Here is a 12,041-nt window from a genome sequence, read left to right as displayed (position 1 = left end):
GTAGCTTTAATGCTATCCATCTTGCATTTTTTATTATTAATTAAAAATTGAATCCACCTAGAAGACAGAGGTAAAATACTAACACTTTTTCAAGACAGAATGCATTTTTATATAACCTTGCAACAATTACATGGACAAATTCCCCTGAAACATTGATCCATTTGAAATCTGACAACGTCTAGTTTCTTCTGAAGCACTGAAGCCCCTACTATTATTTTTATTTACAATGCTGCAGAGTACCAGCACCTCTGAACTTCTGATACAAAGGCTGCATTGTCCCAGGAGCAAGGAAAACAAGCTGATGCAACTGAGGAGTAATACTACTTTTGTGACATCTGCTTCCTACCACAACACAAGTCAGAGGACACTCAACAGTATACCTGGATGCAATCAAACCTAATCTACTACAAAAAACCTGTAAGTTTTGCCAACTTGTAGTTCCCAAACCACAGGCAACTCACATGATCATCCACCTTCACAGAAAAGTGTTTAACTGAATGTCAATATATTCCAGAAAGCAAAAGTATTAGGTACAAAACCTGTAAACCTGGGAAGCCCTGCTACAAGAAGTTAATATATTTCCACTATGGTTCATGTCAGAGGAAAGCTGGCAAGGATTTAAACTCACCCTTGACTGCTGACTACCCAGACATTACAGCATCATGAGTGCTGGGAAATGTACAGCGAAACTGACTGACTAAAGACTTTTTTTTTAATTAGCATTATATATCTCTTTGGGAGGTGCATGTCTTTGATAAAGACATTAGGATTTAAAAAAATGAGGAAAGAAAAAAAAAGCAAATATGCACTACCAGCACAGGAATTACTGTAAAGCCAGTCATCCTTTTCAGTAACCTGAAAGTAATTGCAACAGATGCTCCAACAACAGAACTGTCCTGGCAGGAAATAATTATAGCATCAAATAGCAATGAAGTCATTACATATCTTGGGGTCTCAGCAGAGAGAGACCAAAACCAGTGGAAGCAAAGTAACTTTTTCTTTTTTTTTTTTTTTTTTTAAGCACTTAAACACAGCCCAGCAGGGAGAAATGAGAAGATCAGAACCAACAGCACGTTCTCCCTCTTAAGAGAAAGTGCAGGTGGAAGACCTGGCAATCCTCTGTTGCTATCCAAAGTATTAAGGCGTCCGTATCAGCACTGTGCAACTCCTACGTTAATATTTTCACTGCTGCTATAGGAAGCACATCTGTAAGAGTAATATCTCCCCGAATCCTTACATTTCCCACAGAGGGTTTATAGAAAAAAAGGGTTTCAAGGAGCAACACGTAATGAACTTTCAACTCTGTCCTCCTCAGGCACGGCAGTATTTTGTTCCATGAGCAGTCGCATCGGCCTGGTTGCGCCGGTGACAAGAATTCCCGCGGGACCGCCCGGTCGGGGGCGAGTGCGGGCAGCCGGACCCGCTCGGTGAGTTACGGAGCCGCCCCGCAGCCTGCAGCCCACGCTCACACCCCCTCCCCGAGGTACTCCTTCATCCCTGTTCCACCAGAGCCTCCAGCAGTCTTTTCCAAGTCACACATAAGGGTAACTTGGCCGCTGAGTTTTTGGTTACTTCTCCTGCTCTTCGTGCTATCCAGCAAAGTAAGAAGTTGCATTTATCCAGAGACTTCCAGATTCATCCTGCAGACAGGCTGTAAGCATCCCCAGCGCAGCTACCCGACTGAGCCCAGGCAGACTGCCCATGCCCCGCAAGGCACACGCACACGCCGGTTTCCCAGAAGTTTGGGGCAGACAGGGAGCCCGAAACACACACGGCCACTACATCACCGCCAACCCCGCCGCCCTGCCCGTCCTTCGCCACGGCTCGTTTCCAGCAGCAAGGGCAGCGCGCCGGGCTCCGTCCTGCCCCACCAGCGAGGACCGCGACAAGCCGGCTAAGTCGCGACATGAGACGTACCCCAGCCGGGGCAGCCCGGGAGGGATCACTCACCTGGGGGCAGCTGCAAGTTGGCCGGCAACTGGAGGGTGGCTGCGGGCGGCCCCTTGGGCGCCACTGGCCGCGGGACGCCGGGAGCGGCCCCCCGCACCGCCGGGGTGCCCGCGGGACGCGGCGGGGCGGCGGCGGGGCCGGCGGGCACAGCGGCGGCGGGGCTGCCCCGGTCGGGCGCCGAGCCCGCGGCTGGGGCGCAGGCGGCCGCCTGCTCCGGGTGCCCGCCGGGCATGAGCCTGACGGGGGCCGCCGAGGCGCTCATGGAGGAGGAGGCGGCGAGGGGACCGGGGGCGGCCGCGTCGCGCAGAGCCCCGCGGCGCCCCGCAGCATCGCGGGCGGAGGGCGCTCAGGCGGTGCCCCGGCCGGCGGCTCGCCCGCGGAAACACATGGCAGCGCCGCTCCGCCGGCTGCCGGGCGCCGCGCACGTGGGCCCGGCCGGCCCGGCCTCCCCTGCCGCCGGCGGGAGGGAGGGAGAGAGGGAGGGGAGGAGGGAAGAAGGGCGGGCCAATGCCGCCAGCGCGTCCTACTGCGGCGGCGCCCGGCCCGGCCCCGCCGCCCCTTTGAGCCCGCCCGTGTTTATGGAGCCATGCGGGCTCCAGCGCCTGCACCGCGCCGAAGTTGGCGGCGGCGGAGAGAGTCCGGGCGGCCGGAGGGGACGCGGCCGGAGCCCCGGGATGGGGGTGAGTGTGCGCGGCCACGGCAGAGCTGCGGAGCCTCCTCCCGCCGTGCCAGCCTCCGGCCCGCCTACCTGCGCCAGACCTCCCTCCCCCGGCTGCACCTGGGCTGCAGGTGTCCTTGGGCTTGCATTCAAAACGAGAGCGGCTCCGGCAAGCGTCAGAGTTCGTCCTGTCGTGATGGGAGCTTGCTGACAGGCCGAGACTGCAAAAGGAGCACGGATCTGTAGGATGAAGGGGACAACGCTGTGCCGTTTGACCTTCGTACCCGGGGCTCGACTTGAAAAAAGACGGAGGGAGGATGTGGAACTCAGTCCCCCTTGTAAAGCAAGGGGGTGATCCTGACAGCATACACACGACACAGCTCTAAAAATAAATTTTAAAATACAACGGAAAGTTTTTGCACGTGTGATAGAGAACTCAGCATGACCTTCAGTAATTCTGCTTTGAGGTCGTTGTGTATCGTAACCAAGTCTAGATTAAATTTCAATTCATTCTGAAGCATGCTGATGGCCGTGCTTTATTTTATGCATAAAATTTAAGGGGTATTGCTTATAACTACCCAAACTGAGCACTACATAAGCAATTATAAAATACAGGGCCTATTTTATGGCTGATTAAAGTGGTACAAAAAGCTCGAAGTCAAAAAAAATTAGAAGAAAAAATAATAATTAGTCTTGTATTCAACTTCTCTTGCAATGATGTTTTTCAGGTAGAAAGGTAGACAAGAAAGGGAAACACTCCTCTTCTTGGCCATTTTGAGTAACAGCTTTGCTTGATTCCACAGCGTTAGTGCTTTAAATTGCTGTCAGCAACAACAGATACAGAGAAGAGAAATTGCTCACCTTTTGCCATGCCTACTCTATTCCAGAACAAATCAGCCCAAAATCTCAAAGAGGTGGCAGCAACAATGGTCAGTTTCCAGGTGTCAGAGCAAGCTAAGAAGAAGGTGAAAAAGAAGAGGTGGTAACACAAAAGAGGGCATCCTCTCTACCTTTTACAGCTCTGCCAAGTCTGACCAAATTACATAACTTCTTACCCATGTGAAGCTGTGTTACACACATAAAGTAACAACCAGGGTACAGCGAGTTACCTCCTACATGCCAGAGGATGCACAGAGACCAGGAGAGAGCGGTGCTTCAGTTTCAGCAAAGACCAGCAGTGACTGATGGCAGAAGGGAAAAGGATGCAAAGCAAGGCCTCATGTTTATTATTCTTGGACTTCAGGAAGAATGGAGTTGGCTTCTTGCTTAAAGCCAGATTTTTACCTTCTTGCAGCCATTGAACTTTAAAGGGAATCTCTAAAGACCCCCATGCAGATGCTCAGGAGTGAAAGTGCATCTGAAGGAGGCAAAAAGAACCAGCTAAAGACAACAGAATTGTATGTACCAAAGCTGCAAAGCACAGCAGTGTGTGGAAATGAGAAGTAGAAAATACAGCATAGTGAGAGAAAGAAATACACGAATCAAGGAGCGAAGGAAGCAATATGAAATGCATTACAAGAAAAGGCATACAACAATTACAATAAAGAGAAAAAAAATCCATACCTAGAAGATGTAGAAATATGCATATCTTTAATACAATTAAAAAGTTTAAGTGCCATAAGTATCTTGTCCAAACAAGGCAGAGGCACCCATCATTGTGTGAAACTGCGCAGGAAATAAAAGGAAGAGTCCTTTTCCCACACTGGAAACATGTTATCATATAGGTTCAGTATGGACTCTTTATTAGCAAAGTTAAGGGAAATACAAAAAGTCATTCAGAACAAAAAGGAACAAAGAATCTGGAACTTGAAAGCTATTTTCATAACTGAAAGAGGTTACAGCACATGTAAGGAAGTTACTTTTGTCATTACCTGGAGTTCTGGAGTTTTAAAAAATCTCTATTCTCTTGGGTAAATGCTACCATCAAAAAAAAAAAAAAAAACAAAAACAAACAAAAAAAAACCCCATACATTAAAAAACTCTGAATTAAATCATCATTCTTGTCTATGCTCTTTTTTACCCCGAGACCTTGTCTGTGGGATACTAAACATGGTAATTGCTTTTCAAAGTCAGCTGAAGATGCATCTAAGCATGGAACTGTTCCTTCCAAGAACACCCAGCCTTGGCAAACCGACCTGCTCTACTACTTCCAATAACCCATGAATGGGCACATCTGACATTCATAAAGAAGTCCCTTCTTTACCTTCCAGGCACAGAAAGCATTACAGCAAACAGCAGCTCCGATTTCCTTTCCAGGAGCTATTAGGTTAGATACTGCCCATAGTTTGCTCTGCATGACCTGTTTCCAACAGCTGAGACCTTCACAATGCACACTGAATCAGTCTGTGCTGTTTTAAGTTTCTGGAGGCTTTCAAATAGCATATTTAAAACAGAAACCACCCTCCATAAAGCTACTCGCCCTCCAAAATCTCTGTCCACACAGCCGGCCTTAACTCTTCCAAAGACGGACATTTTTAAGTTCTTAGGTGTTAAGCCAGTTTCACATACAACAATGGTTTCAGCTTCCTATAATCCTAAAAAATCTTATCTAGTATGCTTCAAGGGTTTTTAATCTGTCCATGATTCTTTTTACAAAAGCTTTATATTCTCTTAGTTAGAAAATCAGGAATAGAATACATGAGCAAAAAGACTAAGTTAGGGGAATCAAAGTTGTACATGTGTATCTATTTACTAATGAAAACAAAGTGAAATTGCAGATAGGTATTTAATATCAGCAGTAAACACACCTGCATTTTGGTTGCAATTTCAGTAGATTTGTTTGTTTGTTTATAGTCAGAGATACAGTCTGCCCTGGGTTTTTGTGTTGACTGATGATCTTTTTATGGAGGTGCCTCTTTCAGATATTCAGGTCACAATGTATATACAGATCTGCGTAAGTCAAAGTCTTTGTTCCATGAGGTACAATACCCTGCAGCTTTAAAACCTTATAAAACATTTAAAAGTACAACCAGAAGGTATAATAAAAGAACTGGGCATACAGTTTTATACTTTTACATAGCATAAAGCTTGGTTGACTATACTGAGCTACTAACAGCAAGAGAGCTAACAGTGAGGCACATGAAGTCCCAGCAGAGGAATTCCTGTCTGGCTGTGCACCTGCAATGCCAGCTGATTTGAGGAACCCCAAGCTACATCACAGAGTCATAGAAAGATGTGTTGGAGAAGACCACCAAGACCATCAAGTCCAACCATTACCCTGCACTGCCAAGTCCATCACTAAACCTTGTCCCTCAGTACCACACATACAGATTGTTTCAATATCCCCAGGGATCATAACTTAACCACTTCCCTGGGCAGCCTGCTCAAATGCTCAGCAGCCCTTTCAGTGAAGGAATTTTTCCTAATCTCCAATCTGAGCTTCCCCTGGCACAATCTGAGGCCATTTCCTCTTGTCCCACCACTTGTTCCTTGGGAGAAGAGACCAACTCTCACCTGGCTACAGCCTCTTTCAGGTAGTTGTAGGGAGCGATAAGGGCATCCTTCAGCCTCCTTTTCTCCCAGCAACTCCCGTAGCCATTCCCCAAACAATTTGTGCTCCAGACCTTTCCCCAGCTCCGTTGCCCTTCTCTAGACATGCTCCAACACCTCCATGTCCTTCTTGCCTTGAGGGGTCCAGAACCGAAAACAAGATTTGAGGTGCAGCCTCACCAGGAGCAAGTACAGGGGGACAATCACTGCCCTGGTCCTGCTGGCCACACTATTCCTGACACAGGCCAGGGTGCCATTGGCCTTCTTGGCCACCTGGGCACAGCTGGCTCATGTTCTGCTGGAAGGGATCTGGTGAGGTAGGAAGGTCTGGAAAGCACGCACACCTCACAAGCTTAGCTCTAAGTAAAAAAGATCAGAAAACTAAGTGAACAAAGGAAGAAGGGAAGAATGGGCATGAACAATAGCCATGAGGAGCTGAAAATATACAGTAACAGGAAATAGATACATTAAAAATGCTTCTACAAAAGAGATCCACAAATTAAGCTTAGCCGTTGGGCACAAATATATTCTCAACAGAACAGAGAATAAAATCAATTGATCTCAGACTTAATATGGTAAGAATTACAGAACTATACTATGAAATTATTCTGGATACCACTTGCTATCCAGTAAAACTCACTCAAAGAAAAGAGTTTTATCACTGATGCTGCAGTGGTCTACAATAATACAGCATTATGTATTCAAGCATTTTGTAAGGTGACATTGCTATTTTATTTATTTATTTATTGATATTGCTCATGAATAATGTACAGTATTGCAACACTTAATAAATGAAACAGAACACAAATAAGATCTTTACTGGATTCATAATACCACTGAGCAGTAATTAGCCTATTTGCAAAAATTACAATAAAAAAGGAGGAAAAAGAGGTTCTGACAGTTTTTACATATCCTGTACCACTAATAACCCAGGCCAACCATCAGCTTCTGGAAAACACGTCAGTAATTTTTTGTGGCAAATATATTTGCAAGGAAAAAAAAAATCCTCTTTTTTATACAGCTCAAGCATATTGGAAATAGCACAACTCTAGCTCTATCACGTTTCAGGAAAACCTCAAAACAGCTCAGACAGAAGAAAGTTCATTCAGCAACTCTGTGCACTGTGGACAGTTAATGCCTCTTAGAGCTTCAAAAACATTATGGTGTCATAATTGTTCTGTGACTTAGATCTTTTTCCCTTCTCCGTTTCTGTAACTTGCATTTCAGTATCTTTTGTATTAAAAATCTGAGTAAAACAAAATTATTAATGCCATGGATTTCCAATTGTGATGCTCTGATATATTTTTCCTTTATCCTCACAAGTATCACATTGTATAAAACTGTTGCTGGAGTGCTGTGCTAAATTTCCACCTCTCTGTGCTTGCATATTGTCTTAGATTAAGGAGGTGCATGTTTTTTAGCTGAACTGCTGGTCTCCCACTGGGAATTCATAATTTGATTCACCCTTAATGCATAAAGAGCATAAAAGCATAGAAAGCTAATGATTTCTGAACCTGGAACTGCAATCTTGTTTCCTTGTTTTGTTCCATGGATAATTCAAAGAAACTGGTTTACTTGATCAAAAAGTGCCTGCAAAGAATGCCTGGATTTATCTTTTTTTTCCTTTTGGTCATTAATAAAAATATTGAGGTTTTTTCCTTTCCTCTTCCTTCCTTCACACTGTTCTCATATTTGAAGGGGGAAAGAGGGGTATTTTAAACTTTGAACAAATGTCAAAACTGAAAAATTAGTCTAATTTCAAAAGCATTAATGTAAAGCAAATTGTTTGCCCTATGTAAACATTTGGGAAAATGCATTTACGTATTGCTCCCTCCCCTATTTTTTCTGTGCTGTTTCCAAAACATCCAAGTAACAGTCACTTACTGTACTGTCATACTGGGAGAGAGGAAATGCATATTGAATTTCAAAGCACGCACTCGTACAATTTGTTATTCAAGCTGAATACCTAGAGACAGGCAACACTCTGGTGCTCCATCACCCTCATTGTAAAAGAAAAGAAAATTAAACAAAATATCCTGATGTTTCAGTTTGAGCCTGTTAACTCCAGTCTTGTCACTGAACACCACTGGCGCTGTCCTCTTCATACCTTCCCATCAGATATTTATAGACATTGACTTTATCTCCCTGAGCCTTCTCTTCTGCAGGCTGAGCAGTCCCAACACTCTCAACCTTTCCTCACAGGAGAGATGCTCCAGTCCTTTTATCACCCTTGGGGCCCTTTGCTGGACTCTCTCCAGTAGATCCATGTCTCTCTTGTACTGGGCAGCCCAGAAGGGAATGCAGCACTCCCGGTGTGGCCTCACCAGAGCTGAGCAGAGAGGAAAGTTTGTCTTCCTGCTGGCAATACTTTATAGAGGTAGTATTACAGTAACTACTATGAAAAATGAGAATACCGCATTCTGATCATATTTTAATGCAAATTTTTATATAATATATACCCTGTATCTTCCACTTGTGATGGAAACAAACTATTAAGCTACAAGGGACAACATCGTGTCAGAAACACTGTGGTAAGGATCACTGTTTGATAAAACACTGCTATAATTTTCATCATTTTCAAAGACAATGATAATGACTTATACAACCCACACAAGTAGCATGTTGCCATACACCTTCCTACACTGCTTCCTGCATGAAGTGTTCCCAACAGTGCCTTACACTATTATAAATCAGCAGCAACCATGATAGCTCCCAGCACTATCAATCTACAGAGACACTACAAAAGTCACCTAACATTGTACCTCCAGATGTTAGGGGAGATTTCATACATCAAGTTGAATGCACAGGTGTCACCTGGAATAATTTTTGTGAGAAGATTTTGCATACCATTTATATAATTATTTCCTATAGAGTTATTAATACATACCAGGGATGGCTGGTTTCTCCTTATTATAGGAAGTTCAACGCTTTTTCCACCAGATTTCACAGTGTAGCATATAATGAAAACATTACAACAACTATATTTACCAAGTATTTTGCATTTTCATGAAGAAAAGAGGCCCAGGCTTTTCTTGAAGCTTTTAGCATGCACTTCATATTGGATGACTTCTCAGCCAATTTGATGGTGTCCTTTGAGCTCCTGGAGCAGCTCTGGGATACTCCTGTCCCAAAAACTCTTACCCAGCTTTAGCATTGCAATTGCAGATGACAGAAAGGAAGTTGCAAATCTCACCACAACACACATGAACTTACCTGCTTAAACTGATCTTATAAAGGCTCACATACATTTCGCAAAGGGACTCCCTCACAGCCACTGTGCAACATGCAGTGCATAACTTTTCTGTCTGCCAGGTCAAGACTCTGGTTGTTAGACTCTGCTAACATTCCAATACTTCATCGTAGGATATCTAGGAACATAAATACATGAGAGCAGCAGCAGTTCTCAACTATTTTTATGCCACACGTCTTTATTCTCTGGCAACTCCTGTTAGCCAGAACCTCTTCTGATCAACAGCTATGGAAAGCACAAAAACTTCAATCCTTTAACACCCTCCTGTGAGCAACAGTTGAAAGAACTCAAATTCTGTCCATAGTAGAAGCACCCCAAGTAAGCTGGGATGTAGACTATTTCATTATCTATATTCAGCATTTTAGGAATGCCATGGCTGAATTAGGCAGGGTTTTTTTGCAAAAACAGCCAAGAAGCTCAGTTTGAAAGAACTGCAAAGTTTGGTACCTAATTCTTTACATCAGAGAAGAAAAAAGGCATTCACAGGGTTTCTCTCAAATGGAATTCCAAACTTTTTCCAGTTTCATTGGCATCTAAATCACTGTCAACTTCCTAGTGAATTGAAGATTGTCCACATGGTCTAATGTGCAAGACCATGTGGACAATCTTCTAGAGCTGTGTTTTCTTTTCTTACATTATCTAGAGATAATGTAAGAAATATTTGTAGTGGTTCAATGATTACCTTTCCCACCCTGAAGTTTAATAATAAAAAAATTTCTAATATAATAGCATTAAAAAAAAACCCAGTAGCATTTGTTCATTTAGAAGAGATGCAGAAAGTGGGCAGAAGCTTCACCTGGGTTTACTGAAGAGCTGATTATGACCATTTTCACCTGTGCCATGATTTCTCAATAAATGGTATCCCTGGTGGTCCAACTGCCAATACACATTCACCAGTCCTGAAGACAAGTATCATCCATCAGCATTTTTTAAAAATTAAAATCAGAATGGCAAGAAAGGTGTTCTGCACTGTTTACAGTGGGGGAAAAAATTATATTCAGAGACGGGAAAAGCAGATGGGACAACGGCTTCCCTGCTTTCTCTCTTTTGGGAATCAGAGAATGTGAACAGTAATCCAATTACCTACACTCTTGAGACAAAAACTAGGGAATAAAAGGCAAGTACAGGCAGGTCCTAGCAGGACAGGGAGCCAAAAAGGTGCGATGGGCACATCAGAGTATAGAACAGTAGAAGACTGCAAAGTTAAACACCATCCCTTGCATTGGTAAGTAACTGTGCTATTCTATGCTTACCTTGGGAAAAATAAAACCACACAAACAAACATGCAATACTTAAGAAAGGAGAAAAGAAGTAATTAGGACTTGTCATTACCTTTTGCCCATAACCTCCAAGTCAAGAGCCAAAATCTCTGAGCAAAAAGGAATTGAGAGAGAGATAATGGTAACAGCAAGAATGGCTACTACCTGGTAAAATATCAAAAAGCAACTTTCCCCACCAAGGTTCTTAAGTAGAGACAACACAAAGCGTGTACTTATTTACCAGTTCTAGCAACTACTTTAAAATATCAATGACATTAAGAGGTTAAAGAAAATTGGCAAAAATATCAAATTGATTAAACTAGCACTTACAGTATCAACAGAGTAATGAGAAGTACTTATGTAATAAAACTACCCACTTAGAAATAAAGACAAGTCAATAGAGAAGTGATTATCACAATTCAGCCTTGATTTTTTTTATTTCATTGATGGACAAAAGCAGAGAAATTCATAAAATACACAGAACATACATAAAATTAGTGTAAGCCTTTAAAGGATCTTTATGTCCTTCAGTCCTTTGCCTCAAAGCCAATGTAATATTTGATTTTTGTCTTCACCAAGGCATGTACTCTTACAGGTCTGGGGGAGTTTTAATTCTACAGAAAAATTGTTCAAATTTACTTATAACCAAAGAATTACAAAATGTGCTGATGCACTATTTTCCTCTCTCCTCTTCTCCTACTAAGCCTTACCAAAGAGAACTAATTAAAACTGATCAGCGAAGGTGGACATCACTCCTGCTGTGCATTGGGAGACAAATCCAGTGCAGCAGCTTCCAGCTGCCTGAGCTATACCTATGCCCAAACAGAAAGGTGATCAAACACTGGAGCAGGCTTATCTCTACTTCTTCAATGGTCTCTGGCACACATCAGGAACCTGCAGCCAGGGCACAGCTGGTCCATTCTAGAGGCAAGGAGACTCTGGTTTGAACACAGTCTCGAGGACAGAACCCGGTCTTCAGCAGTTTTGTTCACTAGTGAAGAGACACCCCATCAGCTCAGGCACTGTAAGAGCTTCCAGAATCCACTAAGCACAAACTCAGCAATGAAATTACTCCACTGGATTATAGTAGTAAATATTTTATGGACTGAGCACAAAGTATGGGCAGCACCAGCTGCTGTCAGGTGTGACTGTTCCTTTAGCCAGAGGACTTCCTCAACCAGCTTTCATACCTCTTCATGATACTCACCATCATCTGACACTTTTAAGCAGAAACCTAAAAGTGTCAAACCTTATCTGCTGAAGTTGCAACCCAATATGTGATGTATTCTGCTGTGGCTGGACCCTCAAGAGTCAGTCTATGGTGCTTTAAATCACTATTGTGGCACCAGCAGTCAGGTCTGCATAATCACAATGATAAAGTCCTCACAAAGAGTCCTTCATTAACTAACAACAAATTGTTATTCAAGAAGGATGA

At 43.5% G+C, this 12,041-nt stretch overlaps 1 protein-coding gene and 1 long non-coding RNA gene across 2 annotated transcripts in view; one reads left to right on the top strand and one right to left on the bottom strand.

Annotated features, from left to right (window-relative positions):
* The window catches only part of TAF4B (TATA-box binding protein associated factor 4b), a 70,980-nt gene extending 68,768 nt beyond the window's left edge, over positions 1-2,212 (bottom strand). The window contains exon 1 of the mRNA XM_063167755.1: positions 1,951-2,212. Coding sequence (XP_063023825.1) covers positions 1,951-2,212 — 262 coding nt within the window. The remainder of the gene's footprint in view (positions 1-1,950) is intronic.
* A 374-nt stretch (positions 2,213-2,586) lies between these two features.
* On the top strand, positions 2,587-4,395 carry LOC134430228 (uncharacterized). The gene is made up of 2 exons (XR_010030774.1): positions 2,587-2,630; positions 3,496-4,395. It is a non-coding gene; the product is annotated as an uncharacterized LOC134430228 (long non-coding RNA).
* The last annotated feature ends 7,646 nt before the right edge of the window (positions 4,396-12,041 follow it).

The sequence above is a fragment of the Melospiza melodia genome, chromosome 1, assembly GCF_035770615.1.
Source record: "Melospiza melodia melodia isolate bMelMel2 chromosome 1, bMelMel2.pri, whole genome shotgun sequence".
Lineage (NCBI taxonomy): Eukaryota > Metazoa > Chordata > Aves > Passeriformes > Passerellidae > Melospiza > Melospiza melodia.
Note: the sequence above shows the minus strand (reverse complement) of the source record. Positions and strands in the feature narration are given on the sequence as shown.